The sequence below is a fragment of the Onychostoma macrolepis genome, chromosome 14, assembly GCF_012432095.1.
Source record: "Onychostoma macrolepis isolate SWU-2019 chromosome 14, ASM1243209v1, whole genome shotgun sequence".
Classification (NCBI taxonomy): domain Eukaryota; kingdom Metazoa; phylum Chordata; class Actinopteri; order Cypriniformes; family Cyprinidae; genus Onychostoma; species Onychostoma macrolepis.
In genome coordinates, this window is record NC_081168.1 from 4,430,107 (window position 1) to 4,456,974 (window position 26,868).

Consider the following 26,868-nt stretch of genomic DNA (forward strand, 5'->3'; position numbering starts at 1 on the left):
GAACCAGCTTCCAGAAGAGATCAGATGTGCTAAAACATTAGCCACATTTAAATCCAGACTCAAAACTCATCTGTTTAGCTGTGCATTAGTTGAATGAGCACTGTGCTTCGTCCGAACTGACTGCACTGTATTTTATGTATAATAATTCTTATTTCTAACTGTTCTAAATGAATTTTAAATCAATTTTTAAATCATTTTAAACATTTTTAAATTTCTGGTTTTATTGTTGTGATTATTATTATTATTTTTTAATGATTATTTTACTTCCTTTTATGTAAAGCACTTTGAATTACCATTGTGTATGAAATGTGCTATATAAATAAACTTGCCTTGCCTATATAGATGACACAGCCTCTATAATTTCTTCAACAAAAAGCATGTGGACATCACAACCCTTACAAAAATTAACCATGGTTTTATTGTTGTAAAACTGCTTAATTTCTTCTGAATGATTTCTGAATGCTTGAGACTATAAAATCAATCAGACGACAGTATTAATAAAATCATACACTGTCTAGAGCTACAATTGTAATTTGTAAATAATACAATTTATTTATGTATTTATTTACTTTTATATTTTATTAAAGTTCTATTTTGACCCCTATAGTACAGGTAGGTGTTTTTTTTTTTAACTTCCATAATATTTGAGGGAGGGGGCACAACAATACAATCTTACTTACGGCACCCATTTGACCAGCAGCGGCCCTGGTAACATTTAAAATGTTGCAAAAGATTTCTGTTTCAAATAAATACTGTTCAATGGACTTTCTACTCATCAAAGAATCCTGAAGATATGTCATGGTTTCCACATAATATTAAGCAGTACAAATGTTTTCAACAATTTCACCTTTTTTTAAATTATTAATAATGTTTCTTGAGCAGCAAATCAGAATGATTTGATCATAAGTATGATTTAGAAAAAAAAAAAAAAATTATTCAGCAAGGATGCATTACATTGATCGAATGTGACAGTAAAAATGCATAATTTTACAAAAAACATCAACAAAATACACAAAAATACATAAAAATATTATGCAGTAAAAACTCTTTTAATAAGAGCCATTAGTAATAATTGAGCAACAATAGTAATTGAGCAGCAAATCAGTGTATTAGTATATATACAGAATATATATAGAATGTATATATAGAATGATTTCTGAAGGATCATGTGACACTAAAGACTGGAGTAATGATGCTGAAAATCCAGTTTTGATCACAGCAATCAATTACATTTTACAATATATTACAATAATAAAATAGTTATTTTAAACTGTAATAATATTCACAATATTACTATTTTACTGTAATCACAAACTTTTGAATAACAGTGTATGGCCATATGCACACTTTGTGTTAAAGGTTACGGGTGCGGCACATCTTACCCCACCGTGTCCTGCAAGCGCGTGCTCATTAGGAGAGAAACACAAGCTTGTCTCATGGAAACAAGCAAACTACACATATACCCACCCCTCTTCTAATGGTCAGATTCAATGCTGTCTTTTCTGCCAAAAAGTTACTGACAAGATCCAGTGGACATCCTGTAATTGAGCCTCTGCATAATAAATGGTCAGCCTTTATTAGAGAAAAGTAACTCCAATTAGAGAGCATCGACTCGAGCTAAACAGACTTTTCAGCTTAACTTGATATTGCAGGATGCTAAATAGTTCATTAAACTAAACTTTTGCATTTTCTGTAGCAAATGTGAGTGCAAAACTCAGCCAGGGTATTGCTAATGTGCTCAGAGTGGTTGTTAATGTGCTGCCGTGCCGTTGCTAGGGTGTTCTGAGGTAAGTGAGTACATATTTCCACGAGGGGTTCTGAGAAATGTTACAAAACACCAATTTCAAATGAATAAAAGAAAAAAGAACAAATTAAGAAACAGATACAAACATGAAATAGATGACTTACAAAGCCTTTGGAAAGAAACAGAAAGGTGGAGATTGCTCACTGAGGAGCGAGATGCTGATAGTTCAGTGCATATGGCAGTACCATTCAAAGAGCTATGACAACCATGATGCTTATAGCTCTGTAAATGGCGCTGCTATCTGCACCACACAAGATCTTCCTGACCCTCTTCCTGTGGGTCTTTGCTGTGTCTCGGCCGTGCAATAAATTCACTAACAGCCATGAAATAAAAACACAAATCACATACGGTACACCGAGACTGCATTGGCTTTTAAGAGTTGATTCCTGAAAACTGGACTATTTCCAGCTGAGGGGGTTGAAATGAAAATGTGTGCTGGCAGACGGGGTTATGAGTACCAAAATCCACACTTTAATCCAGCTTTTAACACACCATCATTTTCTCGAGTGGAATAATATTCCCGCCTGAAGCCACTCTCAGTGAGCTTGTAATAAAATAAATGAAACATTAAATAATCAAATAATTTCAACTCTCTTACCACTGTATAAATATTTTATTAGGCAAATCCAATTAAACCAACGAATACCACCCACTGTTGAAAGTCATTGTGGACTATTTCAACAGTGAAATAATTTTCCTTGTTCAAACAAGAGCGACATGTTTCAAGATTAGTTTAACCAGGCTTGCTTATCCGAGTGAATCTCATGTGACACGTCAAAGCAAAATTAAGTCATTTGTGCTTATTTAAATATATAAAATAATGTAATAATAATATATTAATAATATCTAATAAAATTAGTTATTCATAATAACAGTATCTAATGATTAACTAATATCTAATAATATATATACAAATAAATAAATGATATATATGAATATATACTGTTTTAGTACATTAAATATAATCACTATATTAATAAAAGTAAAAATAGGGGGATATTTGTTGGGAAAATGTGCTTGATTAGTGTGATAAAAATTGTGCTTAATTGTCATAGAAATAATATGACAAAGCCATTTATGTTTACGTGTGTGTGCGTGTATATACATATGTAATATATATATATATATATATACTGTATATATTAACTGTAATCATTCTTTTTTGCGCATTACAGATACTTAGTGTAATAAAAATGTGATTCATTGTCATAAAAATTATATCACAAAGCAAAATAATTTGATTAACGCAAAATATAATTTTCTATTTTTTGGAAACTGAAAAAGGAACAAACAGACTAGATGTCTCAAAGATGTCACAAAAGAAGCTGCAAAACAGTGTTGTAATTGCAGTAATTAGATGTGTTTTGATCACTGGGTCAGATCCACGTTCTCTCAGTTTTTCATGACCTCAAAGAAACATGAAGCGCAGAGCTCTTGCTGCCTACACTTAATTACTACAGCACTCGATGCAAGCCACAGCTCTTCTACAGTTAAGAGATGAAACAAATCTCACGCTCAAAGCTGTCTTCAGAAACAAGTTTTGAGAGCTCCGTGTCAAAGTGGATGAGTCAAATTAAATTTACTAGTGTTTTGATATATAAAATGTACATGAAAGTGTACGTCTAAATAAAAGTGATTTTATATCAATAAAAAACACATTCAATGCAAGTTTAATGTTTCAAATACCTTTTTTGTCAAAATATGGACGCAATTAAACATACTCATTCTGACATGTACATAACTAAACTTAATTTTATTTTAAATGGGTAAAACCTTGTGGTTTGAAGTATAGTGGAAAAGACTTGTAAAGATTTAAAATGACAAAAAAAGTCATCAAATGATTCTTCTAAATATGTCTGACAAAATTATTTTAATGAACTATTGATACACTGAATGACATTTAGTGGGTGTCTTCTGTATATCATGGTAAAAAAAACAAAAAACGTATAACAGTCATTACTTTTTCTCAGAATAAATAAAATGAAACAGGACACATTCTAATGTATGTAAAAAAATAAAGATGTACTAAACTATTATTGTTTTGATGTTTGATTCAAGCATCAAAATAATAATTGTATATAGTCCAAGCATCACTACTCCAGTTTTCAGTGTCACATGATCCTTCAGAAATCATTCTAATATACTGATTTGCTGCTTCTTATTATTCTTAAAATTAAAAACTGTTGTGCTGCTTAATATCTTCATGGAAATGCAATTGTATTCAGAACACAGAGGCAGAAAGCAGCATGTTATTAAAAGGCAGGATCAGGGTCAAAGGTCAGATCTTTAACATCAGAACCAGATCGGTGAGAGAAAGAGACATGACAAATCTTGCACGGTCAGTCCCAGCCGGCTAACCTCATGTCCCCTGACACATCCGTCCTCAAATGACGCAGTACTGCGTGTCCACATCAGCTCTAATAGCACACGCCAAACATCTTATTAGACGCACTGGTCTCTCGGCTCTGGTTTAGCTCTTTGTCTTCAGTAACCTGGGCTGCTTGGCTATTGATTTGCTATAATAACAGTCAAATTGCCAGAAGCTCAAGGCTCTGAGCGTTTCATAGCTCTGGATACATCGGCGCAGACAATTAGAAGAATATTGATGTATGTTGCGAGTTCACCGGAGGCCCCGCGCGATGCTCCTCTGAGCGTGTCACGTTGAACAAAGTCAGTTCCGCCGGCACAGGGAGGAAATCATTCACTCTCAATGCTGAATAATAATGTTGTGTTATGCTAACACAGACCCAGCTGCCCCTGACTTCCTGTTTAAAAGCCGTCTTCTCAATTTATCGCACTATTGATCTTTAGAAAGTTGTGAACTGAGAAGAAAGCCTCAAAACTTTCTGAGGTGATGAGGCATCAACACGGCATGCAAACAGGAGAGAAACTGCAATTATTGGCAAAGGATAATTTAGCGAAACCTGCGTGAGAGGCGAGCTGCTCCGCGAGCGTGTGCTCATTAGGAGGAAAGCGGGAGTCTGTCTCGTGGAAACAAGCGACGAGCACACAGCACCTCAATCATAATGCTCAGATCTGTTTTTAATGCTTTCATATAGAGGTGGGCGATTCTTTTATTATCATGTATGAGTCATTTTAAATCACGACAGGCTATAGATTATGATATAGGTATTTTTGCAGGAAATTGATGAATATAGTAGTTTGGTTTACAATTAGTTAACATCAGTTAACGAATTAGGTATTATGAATTAAATGAATAATTTGCAACTATTTTAACAGCATTTATTATTCTAGGTTTAAGTTAAATAATAAACAAATTTTACAAATACAAAAAATATACATTATGTACACATTGTTCATTGTTAATTCAATTATGAATGTATATAAAAAGAGAATAAATCATATTACAACTAAATATGTAATAAATACCATTCAAAAGTTTGGGGTCAGTAAGATTTTTTAATGTTTTTGAAAATTCCTTATTTAAAATGATCAAAAAATACTGTAAAAACAGTAAAATATTATTACAGTTTAAAATAACAGTTTTCTTTAAAATGTAATGCACCTCTGTGATGAAAAGCTGAATTTTCAGCATCATTGCTCTAGTCTTCAGTGTCACATGATCCTTCAGAAATTATTCTAATGTAGAAACATTTTTGATTATTATCAATGTTGTGCTGCTTCATATTTTTGTGGAAACAATGATATAATGTATTCAGGATTCTTTATGAATAAAAAGTTCAAAGGCTCTCTTTTGATCAATTTAATGCATCTTTGCTGAATAGAATATTTTATTCAATTTCAAATAATAATAATAATAATAATAAGTAATTAAATAAATAAATAAATATTTCTGACCCAAAACATTTAATCAGTAGTGTACATGTAGAAACAATTAATTCATCGATCAATGCATTAATGTTAACAAATTGAACCCTATTGTTAAGTTTTACGGTTTATAAATATTTTGCAAAAAATCAGTCACTTGAATATTTACAAATTAATAGTACTCCATCTCATTTGATCTGTATATTTGAACTTGGTGTACACAAAACAAAAGATGATTATTCAGAATAAACAAATAAATGAAGTCTGGCGTTGAATCCAAATAACTAACAGTGCTAACTCCAAAATCTGGTGCAACCACACATCATCATTTTACAGTAATGCAGGCAGATGTGATTTGGTTTCTTCATCACTCTCATGTGTAAATAACGGGAGACAGTCTTACACTGAAAGCAGTGCACTTACAGCACATTTACTGAGCTATAAACATGCTTCGAAAAATACACCCGTGCTCACTCGGATCTATTGAGGTGTTATACTCAAATCCCTAACCCTCAGCATTAACAATATTAAAAGTGATGTTTACCTTTAGATATTTATTAATTTTTTTAAATGGACATATTATTTCAACCTTTTGAATGTACCATAAAGAACATAATAATTGGGCTGCATGATTAGCGACTGCGATCCACATGTATAAGAATACTGAATGAACCACCATTCATAGCAGCAATGATAAACAAAAACGCGCCATTATTTTCCAGGCTCACTAAAGCATGAAGAAGTACTTAATGTAGAATACATCTGCATATACAAACACACAGTTAAAGGACACACACAAAAACAGACGCACGCATTACAAACCATTAAGCATTTTAAATGTAAATGCCACGCTGAAAAAATTAGGCGAAGTCAGGTGCTCAAAGAAACCTTGAAGTGATGAGAAAAGAAGAGAGTGTGTGTGAGTGTGACAAGGACTCACTTGAAAACTCCCCACACAGCACTAGACAGGAACAGGCCTAGTGTTGCAGAACCAGAGGAGCAGTTTGGAGGCAGAGGAGCAGCCGCTGGAGCAGAGGAGGACAGGGACAGCAGAGGGCAGCACACAGAGAGGAAGAACAGGAGGAAGAGGAGGAGAGAAGAGGACAAGCAGGTTATTTCAGTCCGGAGTGATTGATTGCATACTTTCAAACAACAACAAACACTGTAGGACAGAGGATTAGAAATGTAAATGGAAGTTTGAAGGACCTTATATAGGACACAATGGACACAAATGCCTGTATGCATTTACATTCAACAGTTTGATTTTTAAATTGAGTCAGAATTTGAAAATCCTGTCAAAGTAAGTCTAAAAATCACTCAGTGATCTAAGGGGCTGTTCTTGCATCACTCTGCACAGTTTCTTCATGTTTTTTCAGCATATCTTGCCATGGGATGTATATTTTTGAGATTGTTGCAGTTAAAAGAGTCCTGGACTGTTCTTAATCTCAAAACCCCTGTGTTTTTGTGTCTTCCACTGCACCCTGTCTACTTATTTTCACATGTGTTACGTGTCAGTGATCACTAAATAACAACAAGCTGAAGGTCTGTGCTCAAATGGGTGGACGTATACCATTCAAAAGTTTGTGGTCACTGGTCAGTACATTTTTTTTAAAGAAAAAAATGATTTCGATCAGCAAGGAAGGATGCAATAAACTGATCAAAAGTAGCAGTGAAGACTTTGTCAGTGAAGACAAAAGATTTCTATTTCAAATAAATGTTTTTTTTTTTTTTTTAACATTCCAGATTCATCAAAGAATCCTGAAGAAAAATGTTTGCATAAAATATTAAGCAGAAAAGCTGTTTTCAAATTAGTATATTAGAATGATTTCTGAAGGATCATGTGACACCGAAGACTGGAGTAATGATGCTGAAAATTTTGAAGATTTTTGATCAAATAAATGCAGCCATGGTGAGCAAAAGAGATTGTTAAAAAAAATAATAATAATAAAAAACATTAAATGGTAGCATAGCTTGAATGCTCTAGAACAAGTTACAATGTAAATACTGGTAGTGGGTGAGAACGTTAAAAACTCTTAACGTTTACATATTTAGCAGACGCTTTTATCCAAAGCAACCTACATTGCATTCAAGTTATAGTTTTACATTTTATCAGCTCTTGCGTTCCCTGGGAATCGAACCCATGACTTTGGCGTTGCTAGCGCCATGCTACTACTATTTGAGCTACAGGAAAGCTTAACCCAGAATGTGTACAATAGGAGTATGAGCTTTCCAAATAAGAGACCAATATTGACAGAAAACACAGAGCAGAAAGAGAGAGAAATATGTTATAATTAGGCAAATCTGTTTCACTGTAACAAAATGCAAGTGTTATTCTTTGAGGTGTTGTATGTAATGCTGTATTGTAAATTCATTCACTGAGAAAGTCTAAGGTTACTGTAATAAATTAAGAAACCGGCAAGAAACAACCAACCAAAATACATGTCAGCTGGGCATGACAATGAACAAATTGAGACAACTTTGATACGTCACCACATGAAAACAACGCTGTGAGGTCAACACTGGACCTTTTTTTCAATGTACACAAAGAATTTGAGTGCTACTGTATCTCTCAATAAGAGATTAAGTTTATCCCACTTTATGCAAAGTAAACACCTCTCACTGAATGAAAACTTGAAACTCATGAGCCTCCAGGTTGACAGATTGCCGCGGCTTTTATGTACCATGTAAACAGCTCTTTTCTTGGTTTTAAGTAGGTGACACTTAAAATACACAGTATCTATGGTTCCTCGTTTGTTGGCTTCATAATAGGCTCGTAACATAAATTACTCAAACACAGATGCTCGCAGTGGACCCGAGAATTATTGCATGACTCACTGAGCCGCCTCTCATAAAGGTTACGGATCAACATTCACTCTCCAAGCTGGAGATAAGGACGCCATTTATATATATGTGCGTTAAAGCAAACAGTGCTGATGCCGAGACTCGCAGACCTCTGTAATGAAATCCTAACCCCTGTCCTGCCATCAATAAATACAAGTGCAAATCAACTATCACTGCAGAAACCTTAAGTCAGGCGTAATAAAAAAGTGGGCAGATGCACACTGCCAGAGTATGAGAACTGTGAAGGAGCCTTGGGTGAATCTCTCCATCTCAGACGTCACATCTTCTGTTAAACTTTACTTTACACTGTAAAGGGGGCTGTTTGGTACAAGTGATAGAAATGATGTAAGATAAACATTACAAACTGTATATAAATATTATAATAACCACCCAATTTCAATAAAAACACTGTATATTAAGAATATTAAGAATCCATGGTAGATATTCATTTCATTTATAGGTGAATCTCACAAAACCTGTCTTATCTCGGCTCAAAACTATATGAAGGAAATAAGTTTTTAATTTAGAGATTATATTTGACCTCTAAATAAAGCCTATATTTAGAATGATTTTATGTATTGTGATGTTGTTTTCATGACAATTAAGCACACTTCCCTCATATTTCGATTAAAAGTAATGTGCAATTGTATTATTTAAATTATTATTTATAGTAGCCTATACATCATAATACTATTCATTCTACTCTTTTTATTCTTAATTTAATTATTGTATACAATAAAAATAGCATTATAATATTTGTTTTACTCCATTATTTATTCTTAACTTAATTATCGCATACAATAAAAAATTGCATCATGACGAGGCATCACTGAAACATTACTGAGCATAATTAAACAATAATGGGAACAAAAACTCAGTAGGAAAATACTGGAACTCATTATGGTAATGAGAATTTGATGGGAACTGGGCTTAATTGTAATGCAAATAAAGTCGCAATCCAAAAAAAGGTCATAATTAATTTCTTTCTTGTTTGTCTTTTTGGATGAATTGTGACCACGGTCAATGTCTTTTCCTAAATCAAATTGATTTATAAATCAGAATCTATACAAATATTTACCAAATTCAGACAAACCTAGTATGGTAACCAATAATTTAATCATTCAGTATAAAAGCCATAGGAGTGTCTGGTGAAATGTGTGTACAGTTAATCTCAATTCTTGCTAGCGCAAGCACACTGACAGCACCAATCAGAATAAAACTCGCTAAAAATGACAGATACTGTTTCCTTTCAGTGGGCATTTTGTTTGATCTGCCTGTCAGTCCTGGTTTCATTTCAAGGAAGTTTATTTTTGAAGAGCAAAGCACTGGAGGGGCGCTGCTCGCCTGCATAAGAGCTGACATATGTGTGCTGTTGTTTCAGTCTGAGGTTTGTTGAAGAAAACATCCTGTCCCGAGTGAGACACTGTTGAGAGACCGCTCATGCAAGATAACATATGCTTATCATCAAAATCCAGAGCCAAGAGCGGGAAGGTACTTCATCAAGTGCAAAACCAATATGATGGCCTGAAGATAAGCCCATAGACGCGACCCTCAGTGACTTATACGACATGGATCAAGATTTTATGCTTGTCTTTAGTCATAATCAGTTAAGGGCTGTTCACCCCAAGCATAAAAACTAAAACAATAAACTTTTAATTATTGTTAAAATTCTGAGTATAGACAAGTCCACACTACAATCACAATGATAACAACACAGAAGAACGATATTGCTAGAATCACTTTCAGAGCGATTTATTTTTTATTTTTTTAGCTGATGAGCGATGAAACCACTGACTGGCAGATCCACCTGACTTTATAGAAATAGTTCACCAAAAAATGAAAATTTGCTGAACATTTAGTCATTCTCAGGCCATCAGCGATGTAGATGAGTTTCTTCGTCAGATTTGGAGAAATGTAGCTTTCCGTCACTTGCTCACCAATGGATCCTCTGCAGTGAATGGGTGCCGTCAGATTGAGAGTCCAAACAGCTGATAAAAACATCACAATAATCCTCAAGTAATCCACACCACTCCAGTCCATCAGTTAATGTCTTCTGAAATGAAAAGTTGCATTTTTTTAAAGAAACAAATCCATCATCAAGGTGTTTTGACTTTAAACCGTCACTTTTGGCTACTAATATTGTTTCATTCAGTGAAAATCTTGTCTGAATCAGGAGACAAATATGCACAGATCAGTAAACAAATATGTTGTGTAATTTTGATGTGAGACGATAACGATGGACTTTTTCACTAGATGAAGCATTATTATGGATTATGGACTCGTATTTTGGCCAGAAGCAGCGGTTTAAAGTTAAAAACGTCTTAATGATGGATTTGTTTCTTACAAACACACAACTTTTTGCTTCTCAAGACATTAACTGATGGAGTGGAGTGGAGTGGTGTGGATTACTTGTGGATTACTGTGATGTTTTTATCAGTTGTTTGGACTCTCATTCTGACGGCACCTATTCACTGCAGAGGATCCATTGGTGAGCAAGTGATGTAATGCTAAATTTCCCCCAAATCTGTTCTGATGAAGAAACAAACTCACTTCATCTTTTATGGTCTAAGGGTAAGTAAACTCTCAGCGAATTGTCATTTTTGGGTGAACTATTTCTTTAAAGAGCTCGAGCATTTTAAGTGGCAGACAACAAAACCAAAGTGTACGTTTTTAATAATAAACAGAACATTATCATCTGTTGGTATGGAAGCTAATATAGTTATCTTCACAGTTATTATTCTTGGTGTGAACAAGCCTTTACGTAATCCACAATCAAAAACATCTTTAACAATTTCCCTTCATAAAATCCACAGCTCGCACCTCAATATTAATGTTAAAAATTTTACAGGCAAGCTGGGTTGTTTTATAGGAGTTGCAGACAAGAATCAAAACTTTAAAATATGAGACGTCAGTTTGAATGTAATGCTCAATTAGACCGAGTTTTGAGTTTGCTTCTGACGTGCACAAAAGCCGGCTGTCATCACAATGGCTGCGTGTTGTGCTGAGAAACGCACGTCCATCACTGCAGACAGGACTCGCTCTTGCAGACATGCATGTAATCTGTCTCTCACTGAAACTCATATATCATTGCAGTTCAAGCGTAGCTAACGCATGAAACTGCTGTTGGTTTTAGTAGCGCCACCCGGGTGTTATATAGCTAACGTTTGCTTCGCACGCACACTTTGTGCTAAAGTTTGCACAGGGCAAAGCTCCTCCAAACCCAAACCTATAATGAGCTGCCTTGCTATCTTACATTTGAAACGCTCCTCATCTGAAGTGCGTGGGAGATTCAACTCACAACTGCTGCCAATTGAGCTTGACATTAGCATAATGCTAAGCTAACAACACTACAATTACAGCCTTTGCCTACCAATGATGATGTCTAGGTAGGAAGAGCACTAGGTTTTAGTGTACAAGTGACACTTCTGTAAAAATCAATGCATCGCAAGCTTGTAGTATAATCATCTTTGCCGTTTATAAGACCGCTCTAGTTTTGTCACCTAGACGTGGTGTCAAGGTGAGGATAGGACTAATCTTTCAGAAGAAGACAGCTTTAAACTGAAATGTGCTGACTGCTTTATCGTGATGTGTCCTCAAACGTCTGATATCTCAAGTGAACAGCAGCAGACTGCGCTGAGGCTCATGTGTAATATGTAGGTTTCATGCCTCCCCAGACCTCATTATAGATCCAGCTCAATGCCCTCATCTCTCACAAACCACTAATGTGCTGAGTGCATAATGTGTTTATGGGTCAATGACAAATAAGGCTGTCCAGGACATTGGCAAGGTGAAATCCTTTTGTGCCAAGTTATTAGGAATTACATATTTGTTTTCATGTTGGTTTCATATATATTAATTGACCACTTAGTAAAAATTAATAAAATATTATTTCCATGCACCTCGAATATTCTTGAACACCACATTCTATTAATCCTAATGATCAATATATATATATATATATATATATATTGTGACGAGTCGGTTGCCTCCCCCCTTATTATCATCACCACCCCGTCCCTTATTCGCCGCCCTTCACCAGGCTCCCGACGGGAGTGGGTGTGTGAGAGAGGAGGGGCGTGGAAACAGCGAGGGCTGGCGGCGTGTGATGAGGCACAGCTGAACTGAATGAAGCCTCATCACCGCCACTGTTAAATGCCAAGCGCGCCTCTCCTCGAGAGACCGGTCTCTTCCCCCGTGCATGCATGCTGGTGTCCTCGTGGGTCCAGGAAGGGAGCGTGGAGGGACTTCCGTGCCGCCAGAGACGTGAGCTGCCGGACCCACGGTCCGGACGAGACCGCACCCGTGTTACGGCCGTCGGGCCAGGATGCCGGGCCGACCAGGTCCCGCCGAACGCCTTGGGCCAAGAGGAAGAGCCACCGCTATGATGAAGACGCCGCCCCAGGCGCCCCGGACCCGAGTGGGAGCGCCTCCCTTCCAGAACACTGCCCTCACAAACCCCGCAACACGACGAGGACACCAGACCCCCTGTTTGTTTTGAAATTGAGATTTAATAAATAAGCTTTCCATTGATGTGAGGTTTGTTAGGATCAGACATTATTTGGCTGAGATACAACTATTTGAAAATCTGGAATCTGAGGGTGCAAAAAAATCTAAATATTGAGAAAATCACCTTTAAAGTTGTCCAAATGAAGTTCTTAGCAATGCATATTACTAATCAAAAATTAAGTTTTGATACACTTACGGTAAGACATTTACAAAATATCTTCATGGAACATGATCCTTACTTAATATCCTAATGATTTTTGGCATAAAAAAAAAATTGATCATTTTGACCCATACAATGTATTTTTGGCTATTGCTATAAATATACCCCAGACTGGTTTTGTGGTCCAGGGTCACATATATATAATTTATTAGATATTAATGATTAATTTTCTCGCCTTAAAAATATCTAAAGTCAAACAAAAAGATTGTAATTTAATAATATTTAATATTTAGGGGGAAAAGTTGCTTTAAATAAATTAATAATAATATATCATGACAAGCTATTTATGCCTATTTATTAAGTTTTGTTTTCAGGAATTTCAGCCTTCTGTGAAATTTTTATATATTTGTTTATTTTTATTATTAATTAATTTAGTTTTACAAAACCATACAAATTACACCACAGATTTCAACACTATGCTCCCAAAACACCAAAATTACCTCTAATTCAGAAACTGAATGTTCATCATAAAAGATAACTGTATTCAACTGACTGTGTGAATTGAATTTTTAATGCATTTTTTAACAATCTAGACAAATACAAAATGAGAGTCACATCACTGACTCATATATAATAGCTCTGCATGTTTATTTTAGGAGTAGATTTTGACGCAGACTGTCAGAAATGATTGGCCTTCCTCATTAAGCCAACCATAATTTCACAAATAAATCTTAATAGAGGTGATTTATGGCAGGCTGTTAGAACCAGAGACCTCCGCCCAACACAAACAGCCTCTCTCAGAGCAGCAGACATTACATGAACTTCTCTGCCTGGACTTCTTAAGATCACAAAACCGCAATATGTTTTGAATTAGACGTATGTGCCATTGTCCTGAGAGAGTCACACTCAAAGAACAATTATGAATCCACTAGATCAAGTACAGTGCTGATGTTAGATCAGGACCCTGGAGCGTTTCGAAGCATTCATGACTCCGCATTTCTCCTATAGCAAGTGCTAACTCAGTGAATATTTCTGCTTTCCATGTGCTTCATCAGTAAAACAGCAGAATCAAATTTGAGATGAATAACACAACAGAGAAAAAAGTTTTGTTGAAAACTTTCAAATCTGAGATGCTTTCAGTGAATATGAAGCGAATTGCTGAACTGTGTTTGAGGTCCTTTAAATGAAAAAATAATAGAAAATAATGATTTTATATATCATATATCATATATATATATATATATATATATATATATATATAGACGCTATCACATTCAGACAATGCACAATATCTAGACTTTGTATTTGACAATGTTGAACTAGGATTTACAAATTAAACCCTATATTGACTGTTTACTTTTGTCCTCTTTTTATAGTTGCTTTACTGCATAACTGAATTTTGTTTGCATTATTGGCACTATTTTCCTGTTTAACAATGTAAAGCTGCTTTGACACCATCTGTATTGTATGAAGTGCTATATATTAATAAGGGTGAGTTGACTTGCTTTTAAAAATTCTTCATAGAAATGTTTGTGTGATTTTGTTTTGAATTTTGTATTTTTGAGAATTGTATTAGTAGCCTTCAATGTGAAATAAATCAGTAAAATAAGATTACATCAAATCAGTCTCAAGTGAATTGTAATTACACAAATACAATAAGTTGTGGTTACTTAATTTTCTCAAGGTGACGTGTTTCCTCAATTTAATTAAGCAGACAGAACTCAGATTAACTTGTTAGTTTTAGGTTACGTAGATTCACACTTTTAAGTAATCACAATTGAATGAATTTAAGTTAGTCCAACTTAAAAATAAAAAGTGACCACAGCACATTTTCTTTTGTTTATTTGCTAATGTAACTCAGAATTGTCAAGTTCACTTAACTTTTTTCTTTTAATTGTGCATGAATTTCCTTTACTTAATAATTTTAAGGCAATGGGTTTCCTCAATTTTTTTTAAGTAAAATCAACTGATCGCTTTTTTCAGTGTAGCTATTAATCCATGACTGCTCAGGACAAGCAATAAACTGATAAGAAACAGCAGCGTCATGCATGTGATCATTAATTTCTGACCTACATCGCTACTGAGAATTCATTAAAGTAATGCAGCTGATGCCCATTATTAACCACACCACAAAACAAATCTGGAGTCAGTGCACTGGTGCATTATTGTTACTGCACCAATATTTGAGACAATGACAAATAAGGATGTTTGAGATGATGAAAATAAAAAGTCTAGTTTAAATTACATTTGTCAAATATACTCTTTGTATTCATGTTATTTTTATTTTTATTTTCATAAAAAAAATGTTTTACAATTTTTTAAGACCAAAAATGACATGTTCCACTTAAGTGTCAAAGTAAATAATATTTAAATGTACAAATCCTTCCATAATGGATATATAATTTTTTTTTTTTATTCCTAAATATCAAAGCTTTCTTGAGGTTATGTAATTTGATAACTTTAACAATAAAAAAAGTCAAATAATTGGATATTTAAAAATCAGATTCTGTCACACTCTAAAAAATGCGGGATTATTTTTTTTAACCGAAATGCTGGGTTCAGCCTGTTGGGTCATTTTATTGGGTTGCTTTTAATATTTCTACCTAAGTGCTGGGTTATTTCTTTTTAACCCAAATGCTGGGTTCAGCTTGTTGGGTCATTTTAACGCTGGGTTATTTTTTTGTACCTAAGCGTTGGGTTGACCCTGTCGCCGATGAAACGTCTCAACAACGTTTGCTGCTGAGAGCATGAGCTTTTTAAATCCACAGGAGAGAGCGGTTCTCAGCGACGCTGCTGCTGATTTGGTGCACTCTTTTGGGGAAATAAAGGTTTGTATACATTTTATTTAATTTATAAAGTCTTTAATGTGGTGTAAATTATATTATTTTACGCAACGCAACGTAAGGACGTGATGTCAGTCAGCTGCGTCAGCAGCAGTCGTTTCGCGCTGGAAACGCCATAAATGGAGTATATTCGTTATAATACTGAGTGTAATTTGATGTTAAAATATGTTCTCTAATTTCATTACTGTTTGTTTTGGGGCAGGTTTTGGAGTCAGTCACACCATCTCTCAGCTACGAGTGAAACGCGAGGTGGCGGTCTAAAGTTCACAGTTCCCCCATGAGCAGCAGCCCTTTCGGCGACACACCGGCACGAGAATTAGCACTATTTCATTAAAAAGCAATTACAGAGAATGGTTGAATACACTTAAATTAAAATGCTACTTCTAAATATCTAAAGTTTTTATTTCTAAAATGCTTGTTAAATGAGTTTAAATGTATGTAATATTGTAAACTATGCTGTATTCACCCAAATAAATTAAATTTGTCTTGTATTTTGTCCATGGGTGTTCTTGCTTAATAATAAATGTTCATCTTTTGATGATTGCTGTTGCCTATAATAATTCTGTGTGTGCTTTTTTAATTTCCAGCCCATTTTAAGCCAGCAATATAATAATTTTTAAACAATAGATTAAATTAAACAACCCAGCATGGTGGGTAAAAACGTTTATGCCATGGTCTGTCTGAATACTCGATTCTGATTGGCTGGCAGGTGTTGATTAAATTCGTTTAACTGCACAGGTAGTTCCAGGTCAGTTTAATCACGTTCTATATTAATGCGCTTCCTATAAACATTGGTAACCATAGTAACATACAGTTACAGTTGAATAGTAATACAGACGAAAATAACCGTCATTTTTATCGTTCCAGTCAAATATTGCAGCGCAAATTATTATTAACTTATTATTATTAATTATTAATTATTATTATTAAATTATTATTAACATCTTAAATATGTGAATGCTGGCAAATGACCATGGCATAAACGGGATAATCAACAGCTAGCTGTGCATTAAACGATTTGAATGCAATTCGGGTCGGGTGGTTCTTCGCTTCCACGTCGTGCATTCAAATCGTTTAATGCACAGCTAGCCGTTGATTATCCCTTACTTAACCCAACCAGCTGGGTCAAAATAACCCAGCATGTGTTCTGTCCAATATTTACCCAGCACTGTGTTGCCAAATAACCCAAGTTGGGTTGTTTTAACCCAGCATTTTTTAGAGTGCATGATGGTTATAACACAAAGAGTTGAATCTGGCAAACATAAATAATAATAATAATAATAATAATAATTAATAATAATAATAATAATAATAGTTGTTGTTGTTGTTATTATTTGATAATAAGAAATTATAAAAGTACTTCAACTTAAAAGTACTTCAGCCACTAATTTCAGCCTTTTTAATTTCACATTTACGTAGTTGTGATCTCTGGGCCAGTTAATACAAATATAAAAATATTTTTAATATTTAAATATTATAAAAATATAAAAAAAATAATTTTAAATGCATAATTAAAACTTTGCTGATTTGAAGAGGTATGAGAGGTCGTTTCCAGTCACATTCTGCATTAATTTTCAATGTATTTTTGAATAAACAAGGATTTCAAATAGAACAATGCATTACATCATTGAATCATTTACCTTTAACAGCAATCATTTTCAGGCAAGACTTGAATCCATGTTTGATGGGCTAATTTGAATCACTAAGACACTGAGACAGAACCCAGAGGAGCCTTCGATACCCAGATGAGTTGAACGTCTCCATGTTGAGCTGCGGGTGAATTACTGAATAATTAAGACGGAAGACAGCAGGCCTGTGTTTAGATGTGTGTCGTCTGTGTTAATCTGCCTGGGTCTCTAAACTCTATCGCCTGTCCCACAGCTCCGGCCTCCAGCGTCTCCGGCAGAGCCCCAGCTCTCCAAAGCAGCTGCCCCTGAGATCCCAGCATACTTCACTCCAATGTTTATCAGCCAGATTAACATGTTGACAGCCCCACCATTTGGAAACAGTTCCACGATTTATGTCCCGGGCAGGTTTCCAAAGGGCTGTGAAAAACAAAGAGCGGTAGGACAAACTGGAGAGCCTTTACGGTCATTTGCACAGCCTGATCTGGTCCCGTTTTCAATGGGACATGTTTAGACAACAACTTCTGTGGTGGAGAGGCCTTTGAAGACGTTCAAGCATCTGCGGGTTCCTTGTTCAAGCCGGGTGAACAGCCAGTGTCTCTGATCCTGTGCGTTTGTATACTGGAGGCCTATGATATCTTGTCGTTTTAACATGATAGTGAACAGTTTATGCAGAGAAGTGTTCCTGCTATCTGTATTAGTCAAGTGTGAAAAAAAAGTGCTGTGTCAATGCGGTTGATTTGACATTAGATGAACTACTTGCTTGTTTAGTTAAAGATGCATTAATGATTTTCAGGTTTATATTGATAAAAGTCGATATTTGTACTCAGGGGAACAATAAAAGCTGTTAAGTTCACACATCTTATAGCGGACCAGCAGTCTCCAACAGTTTAGGCAAACATCCTGTTTGCATTGTTTGAACCAGATGAAGCAATTGAAACAGCTGCATTTACATGAAGATGGATTTGATTAAGTAATCCAAAGATATGTCCAAAACTGTCTTTTTGATTCTTATTTAGTCTGATGAAAGCATGAAGAAATATGTGCATCATTTCAATTATATTTCTCACTAGTAGTACCAATCGAAAGTTTGGGATCAGTAAGATTTTTAATGTTTTTTTTAAAGAAGTCTCTCAAGGCTGCTTTAATATGATGAAAATACAGTAAAAACAGTAATATTGTGAAATATTATTACAAAGCAAAATAACAGTTTTCTATTTTAATATACTTTGAAATATTTATTCCTTTGATGCAAAGCTGAGCTTTCAGCATCATTACTCCAGTCTTCAGTGTCACATGATCCTTCAGAAATCATTCTAATATGCTGATTTATAATTAATGTTGGAAATGTGCCTAATATTTTTTGTATCCTTGTAATACTTTTTTTCAGGAATCTTTGATAAATGAAAAGTTAAAAAGAACAGCATTTATTCAAAATAGAATCTTTTGTAGCAGTATACATACCGTTCAAAAGTTTGGGGTCAGTATGCTTTGTTTTCTTTCTTTGGTAACACTTTAGAATAGGGAACACTTATTCACTATTAACCATGACTTTTCCCTCAATAAAGTCCTAATTTACTGCTTATTAATAGTTAGTAAGGTAGTTGTTAAGTTTAGGTATTGGGTAGGATTAGGGATGTAGAATAAGGTCATGTAGAATAAGGCATTAATATTTGTTTAATTAGAACTAATAAATGGCTAATATTCTAGTAATATGCATGCTAATAAGCAACTAGTTAAGAGACCCTAAAATAAAGTGTTACCCTTTCTTTTTTGTGAAAGAAATTACTACTTTTATTCAGCAAGGACGTGTTAAAAAGTGATAGTAAAGACTTATATTGTTAGAAATTATTTCTATTTTGAATAAATGCTTTTCTCTAATTCATCAAAGAATCTTGAAAAAAATATTATTGTAATAATATTTCATATAATATTTTCATTATTTGAAATTATAATAATATTTCACAATATTACTGTTTTACTGTATATTTGATCAAATAAATGCAGCCTTAGTGAACATACGAGACTTCTTTCTAAAATCTTACAGATCCCAAACTTTTGAATGCTAGTGCATGTATTTATTTAAGTGTAAAACTTTAGAAAAAAGTACTTGCACCCTTAATTTATTGAGACTGAGAATGGAAAAATTGACATGGAGAAAAAAATAGCAGTAAATTGCGACATGATGGCCATGGCATGTAAATGACAGTGACATGCCACTCAGTAATTGCTGTTCCTCTAAGACTCACACTGTTGACAGCGCAGTGTGTCTCATTCCCATGAATCATTTGGTCTGAGCGCTCATGAAGAGACCTGGAGCAGAAAGGACACTGGACACTGTCAAAACACATTATTATGACCACGTCAAACTAAGGTGTCACAGATAAGGGAAATGGCAAATGACTTTTCTGGACATCTCACAAAGAAATGTACAGGTCATAATTCACCTCAAATTCAAAAGAAAAAAAAAAACTATCAAATATATTCTTCAAAATGAAAATTAAGGCTGTTTTAGGACTATTAAGATTCTTTGCATCGTGACATTATTTACATGACATTTCTCCTCCAGATAATTCTCATCAGGAGAATTTGAAAGATTTGAAAAGAGAAAATAATCAGCTTTTAAATTTCATTTATTTTTAAATAAATATTGATTCATGTATTTATTTATTTTAAAGAAATGAATACTTTTATTCAGCAAGGATGCATGAAAAATGCTGTTCCTTTAAACTTTCTATTCTTCCAAAAAAATTCTTAAAAAATGTTTCCACAAACATTTTATCACAACAGTTTTCAATATGGATAATCCTCAGAAATGCTTCATGATCAGCAAATCAGCATATTGGAATGATTTCTGAAGGATCATGTCACACTGAAGACTGGAGTAATGATGCAGAAAATTCAGATTTGTTCACAGGAATTTAAAATATATTCAAATAAAAACAAATTTCATAATATTACTTTATTGTATTTATGATCAAATAAATGCAGCCTTGTGAGGATAATCAACTTTTCATAAACATGAAAAAAAAATCATATTGCTCCAAACTTTTGGTAGTGTATAATCAAAATCATATTCACATTCATGTGTCAAATCATAATTACAATCATACTTTACAATTTAAACATGTATTACATATTTGGCATATTAAAGAGAATTATATTTTGATGCATTAGAGCATGCCAATTACATATGTAAATGCACTTAATTGTCATGAAAATAATGTCAAGATACAACGAAAACCTCAAAATAGCTTAATTTTCATTTCTTTAAGTTAAATAAGATCTGAAACATGATTATTGACAGTTTTCAGATTCAACCGTGTGTAATGTTACCTCTGCTGACCAAATTCCATTTAGTCTGGGAACTAATTTCCATTACTTCTGGGAACAACTTCCATTTGATTTGTCCTCTTTAAAATTCAAAAACTAAATGCTAGATTATCAAACACATTATGGCTGTCTCGCCATGCCAAAGTGTACAGTGAGATGGCCAGATACAAAGACATTGTCTAAAAGGAGGTAATCCATTGGTGTTTCCATGGAAACAGAATCCACAGATCTCTTTTGAGAAAGTGATTTAAAAGACATGAAACATATGATTAGAATGAGAAGAAACAGCATTATTACAACCACTAAAAAACCCCATCAGAACTAGGGATGTGTATCGTTAAGGTATTAACGGTATTACTACTCTTACTGATACTGCTTATCGATCCGGTACTTTAACGGTATTCTTATCGGTACTTTTTGTTATATATATATATGTATATATATATGAATGAGACAGATTAGGAGCTGGATTAACATTGCTTTATATTCTGAAATGTAAAATAAATATTTAATTAAATTAATATAAAACATCAATTTGTAAAGGCACCAGTGTGCAGGCATTTTTAGTGTTTTATATACATAAGATACAGTAAGAACATGAACAAAGAAACAAAGTAAAACAAACCAACAAATACAATAAAACAAATATACAAATTAAATGAAATTAAATAAACAGTGCTTTCATTTTTCCATGAAGGTCTACTAACATTAATGTTCAGGTAAGTAATAGCTACAAAAGAAATCTAAAAGTAATCAAACGTAAAACAAAAAAATTAAAATGTAAAATAACACTGCATAATTTTCACTGTATGTATTGATAGATTAATGCTTATTAAAGCTATAACGTTATTCAGATTAAGAGCTGTGGGTGATTTTCTCTTTGCATTTTGTTATTTAACATTGATGGCCCAAGCACCAGTCTGTCACTTTAAGACAAAATATTGACACACATCGGATTTTCTCCCAACTGATCTCGTCCACTTAAGACATAAACTGTGTTTAAGTGAATACTCTTGTAGCTGGCCATTTTGACATTTTGTGAAGCTCAAAGTGTAATCTGCTTGTCCGTTTTGGAGCGCGGCGCGCACACACATTTCATCCTGGGGAACAGCATCTCTCGCGCTGATTGTGCTTTCAACGTTTTATTATCAAACATGTCCCGCAATGTAGCAGCAGTAAAGACAGCATTTTACAATAATCACCGATTGAGCTGATTCTGACGTTAAGTTTTGGTTAGGGAGGAACGAATGCGCACCGCTGTAAAGGGAAGGAAGTTGTGCTAGAAGAAACACGGCTATAATACTTAGAAGCCAAAATCGAAATAAAAATAAAATAAACTAAGCTTAATATAACAGCCACAGGCCTAAAGCATAAGCAGATGTTTGAATAGTTAGTTCTCTCTTCTATCATAATTAAACAGGGCTTTCATGTTGCACGTGCTGAAACTCCTACGCCTAAGCGCGTTCTCGTTTCTGAATTGTATCATATGTATCAAAAATGTATCATAGACAGATGTTTGAATAATATTGCACATAAAAACAGCTGGCAACTCTGGTGAAATATAATTTGCAAAATAATGTGTATATATAGTAACAATAAATGTATGTGTGTTTTCTTGATTTCTCCAGTACCGACAGCAGAACCGATAACGTCAGAGCTTATCGATACTCCGGTCTTTCATAATTTAGCCCCGAGACCGATTTAATACCGGGTTTCGGTACCCATCCCTAATCAGAACTGTAAGGAAGAGGCCAAAACGAAACAGACTCAAATTAAACTTTGCAGATCTGGGCATTTTTTTGCATCCTTATTTTCTTAAAAAGCTGACAAATACTCCCATCTAAGTTTTTGAAATGACCTCCCTGTTTCTTATTTTTCAGAACTGGCAATATTTTATAGTTTCCAGTAAATTAAATCTAAGAGAAACTCTAGTAATGTGCAACAAAGTTAAGCTGCTGACATATTTGGCCTCTGTGAAAGTTTTTCTTCTCTTCCCAGCAGGCCTACCACTAAATGTCACCAACAAACCATGCATAAAAGCACTCTTACTTAAAAACAAAATGCCAAACTCAAACCATAAATTATTGAAAAAATAAATCATTCATCTATTATTGATAACAGATTTTGCTTTCGTTTCACTGCTTTGAATTTCCTAAGGCTCAAGTTCTGTATTACAAAACCGATTCAAATAGACGTATCTGATAATAGATCATTGTGAGAGACTAAAAACATATGAATGAATATGAGCATGTTTCTGAAATACTGTAATTCTACTGGGTGTAATGAGGGGTTAGGATCTGTAGAGCACAATTAGCAAGACAGCCTTGAAAAAGCAAACAAATGTTCGCCATGTGTGCCATTAAAAAATTAATCTTTACTCACGAGAAAAAAATTAATTATATTTTAAATGAAAAATGGTCAGTTGCTCCTACACTGCCACTATGTATGCCCCTCAACAACACAATGTTGCATCATATTAATGTTTTTTTTCTATACGCCCTTCACTCAGCATATAGTACATTTTTTTCCATGTCTGGTTGCATTAATAACAACAGCCACATCCTTGCATTCTAGATTTCCCTTGAGGGATTTGACCAGCTGGCTTAAATCTTTAATCTTTGCTGTATCAAAAATAACATGCTAGGTTTTGTGGTTAGAGCCTGAGAGAGCTGTCCTCCACTGACCCTCATCCTCTGATCTACACATCTCCTCCATCAGAGCTGTCACCAACGTGCAACCAACATTGTAACCCGCATCACTACAGGAGAGTTTAAAGGGTCAATTCATGACAGATTGAACTTTTATTTTGAAACAAAATAATATTTTGAAACTAGCCCCCTAGTCAGGTAGGGTAGTTTTATATGGACAGGTAGGATAATATAAAAATTACCCAAACTTCTCAATAATATATTCTGAAATTCCTGCTAAAATATTAGTCTGCTATCCATAATATTGCTTTTTTACAGTAAAAAAGTCAGGGGAGAAATATGCACAGATCAAGCACTGTTTATAAGTAAAAAGAATCTAAAACAAAAGTTCTAAACAGATATGTCAGTGGATTTTGACGTGAGAGGAGAACAGAGGATGAACTTTTTCACTAGATGAATATTTTAGCTGGAAGCAATAGTTTAAAGTTAAAATGCCTTAGTAATGGATTTGTTTCTACCAAAAAAGTTGGGCAAACTTAAAAGTTGAAGGCAACCAGCTTCAGCAGATATTTGAGTTTTCTCAACTTATTTTTTTAGGAAATTTAGAAAACTTTTTGTTGTATGAACTTAAAACAAGAAGTTGAGAAAACTCAAAAATCTGCTGAAGCTGGTTGCCTTCAACTTTTAAGTTGGCTCAATTTTTATTTATTTTTTTTTTTTTACTGTGTGGTGTGGATTATTGACTCTCATTCTGACGGCACCCATTCACTGCAGAGGATCCATTGGTGAGCAAGTGATGTAATGCTACATTTCTCCAAATCTGTTCCCATGAAGAAACAAACTCATCTACATCTTGGATGGCCTGAGGGTGAGACATTTTTCAGCAAATTTTATTTTCCTTTAAAAAGGGCTTGCTTAATTCTAGGTTCAGTGAGAGAGTGGAAAATGGACATAAAATAAAATTTTTGGCTTCAAAGACATATATATATATATATATATATACATACATATATATAAATGGACCCTTTTATAATAATAATAATAATAATGAATATTATGATAGTACATGGACGAACAACACTTTTGGACAATCTTTACACCACAATCTTGTAGGACAGAAAAACTGTTTTAGTCTGTTTTAGTGAAACAATAAACTTTCACTGTCAAGATGTTTCTGAGAAGAGTTTAAAAATAAAGCAGATGGGGAGCAAAAGAGTTTTAAGAGTTCTAGCAGACTTGTAGTCTAAGTGAAAAAGTTTGGTTTCATGTTCCCATGTGACACATAACATACAGATGTTCATGGTGTGCTCTTTTCTGAGTAAATGCTGTTAGGTCAAGGAGGTGAGCAATCTAGAAAGGTCAGATGAAGTAGTACAAAGGAAGAAAATTACACCTGACAGTGAATGTAAAAGGTGTACGAAACAAGACATGGACTTATGCTTTGCTGCCCGTTGCTCCAAGAACTTGTACAAATGACCACCAAACATCATATACAAGTCAATACGACAAGCAAACAACCAAAAGCGTTAGTATATGAGAATGAATCAATCTAGAAGTTTTCTACGTTACTGAAAGTGAACACCTTTAAGCGTGCTTTCATACTAGGTTCGAGTTTGATTGCTCTCCCTGCTCCCACTAGGCAACTTTTTTTTGTTCAGGTCCAAACCACAGTATATTTGCATCATCAGAAGAAAACAGCATTCACATCATCTAAACAAACACAGATACACACCAAAAGTGCTAGTGTGAAAGCAGCCTAAATTAAAGATTGATTATGATACCAGGATTTTTTTTGTTTTCAGGAAAATATCCATTAAATTATCCAAGTCGCAATGAAACAGAAGTAGCAGCAGATCTTTTCTTCCTTATTGTGATGTACATCCAAGTGTAATGGATTATTGAAAAAGAAAAAAATGTAGGATGAACACTTATGCATGAGTTTGTTGATTGGAGTTTTGAATTGTGGGCATTAAACTAAAAAAATGATTGCAAGCATGCAGTGGATTGTGGGCGAGATTTAAGTGGACTAAACGATTCAAAAATTTGAATCGATTAAGTTAAGACATTGTGATTAAACAATATAAGATTTACAAAACAGATTTATGCAGACTAATTTAAGTCAATATGTCGTCACGTTATATTTATTCATTTTAACAAATTTTACTCTAAATTTATGGACAAAAAAAGTTATTTAATTTTGACGAACTTTTTCATCTGTATTTTGCTCTACCCAGGCTCATTTGAAATACGTGCCTCAACCCAACAAACTCAAAAATGTTCCTATACCGTACTGTATGTACGAATCGCTCCAGTTTCCAGTTGAAATGAACACTAGAGGCAGTAAAACTCCAATAACATTTATTCCTTTTCACACAAAGTATGAAAGGGCCAGAGTTTTGATTAAGACAGCCTTATTTTGCACAATATTATGCTATGACTTCAAAACTATTTTAATATGCTGTGAGATTTAAAAACTGATACTTTTGAACATTAGCAACACATATACAGCATCATGTTTTCTAAGGTTTGTCCGGTAGCTCACGTGATACGCCGTTGAATTTGTGAGCAGAAGCACTCCGGTATAAAAACTGTGAAACTAGAGTTCGACAAAACAGCTCAAACTTTTGCTTTTGTTAGTACTTTTGGGTAAGTTTAGTGTTGGGATTGGTGTAGGGGGTGTGTTATTTTCCTACACGATAGAGCATTAATCTTTTAGTGACTCTCCCTGGACATTTGAATTATGAACCGCTGGAATGCGTACCTAAAACAACATAATAAAAACACTGCAATATGTGCCTGTATCAGCGTAATAAAAACATGGCCACGGTCATGTACTGAATGCACGTTTTAGCGCCACTCTCACTTTGAGGTACGTAATACTGGTGTTGCAGAAACGCCGCCACAAGCACATATGTGACCCTGGACCACAAAACCAGTCATAAGTAGCACGGGGTATATTTGTAGCAATAGCCAAAAATACATTGTATGGGTCAAAATTATCCATTTTTCTTTTATGCCAAAAATCAGTAGGATATTAAGTAAATATCATGTTCCATGAAATTTATTACCGTAAATATATCAAAACTTAATTTTTGATTAGTAATATGCATTGCTAAGAACTTCATCTGGAAAACTTTAAAGGCGATTTTCTCAATATTTTGATTTTATCGCACCCTCAGATTCCAGATTTTCAAATAGTTGTATTTCAGCCAAATATTGTCCTATCCTAACAAACCTCACATCAATGGAAAGCTTATTTATTAAATCTCAATTTCAAAAACATTGACCCCTATGACTCGTTTTGTTGTCCAGGGTCACA

General features: G+C 34.4%; 1 protein-coding gene across 2 annotated transcripts in view; it reads right to left on the minus strand.

The window, feature by feature from the left end:
• htr4 (5-hydroxytryptamine receptor 4) overlaps window positions 1-26,868 on the minus strand; it is a 121,121-nt gene that overhangs the window by 25,661 nt on the left and 68,592 nt on the right. The window contains exon 7 of one of the 2 annotated variants that reach the window (XM_058796985.1): window positions 6,555-6,618. The exons of the other annotated variant lie outside the window; for it this stretch is intronic. Coding sequence (XP_058652968.1) covers window positions 6,555-6,618 — 64 coding nt within the window. Of the gene's footprint in view, window positions 1-6,554; window positions 6,619-26,868 lie in introns of those variants that run through there. 2 annotated transcript variants of the gene reach the window in all.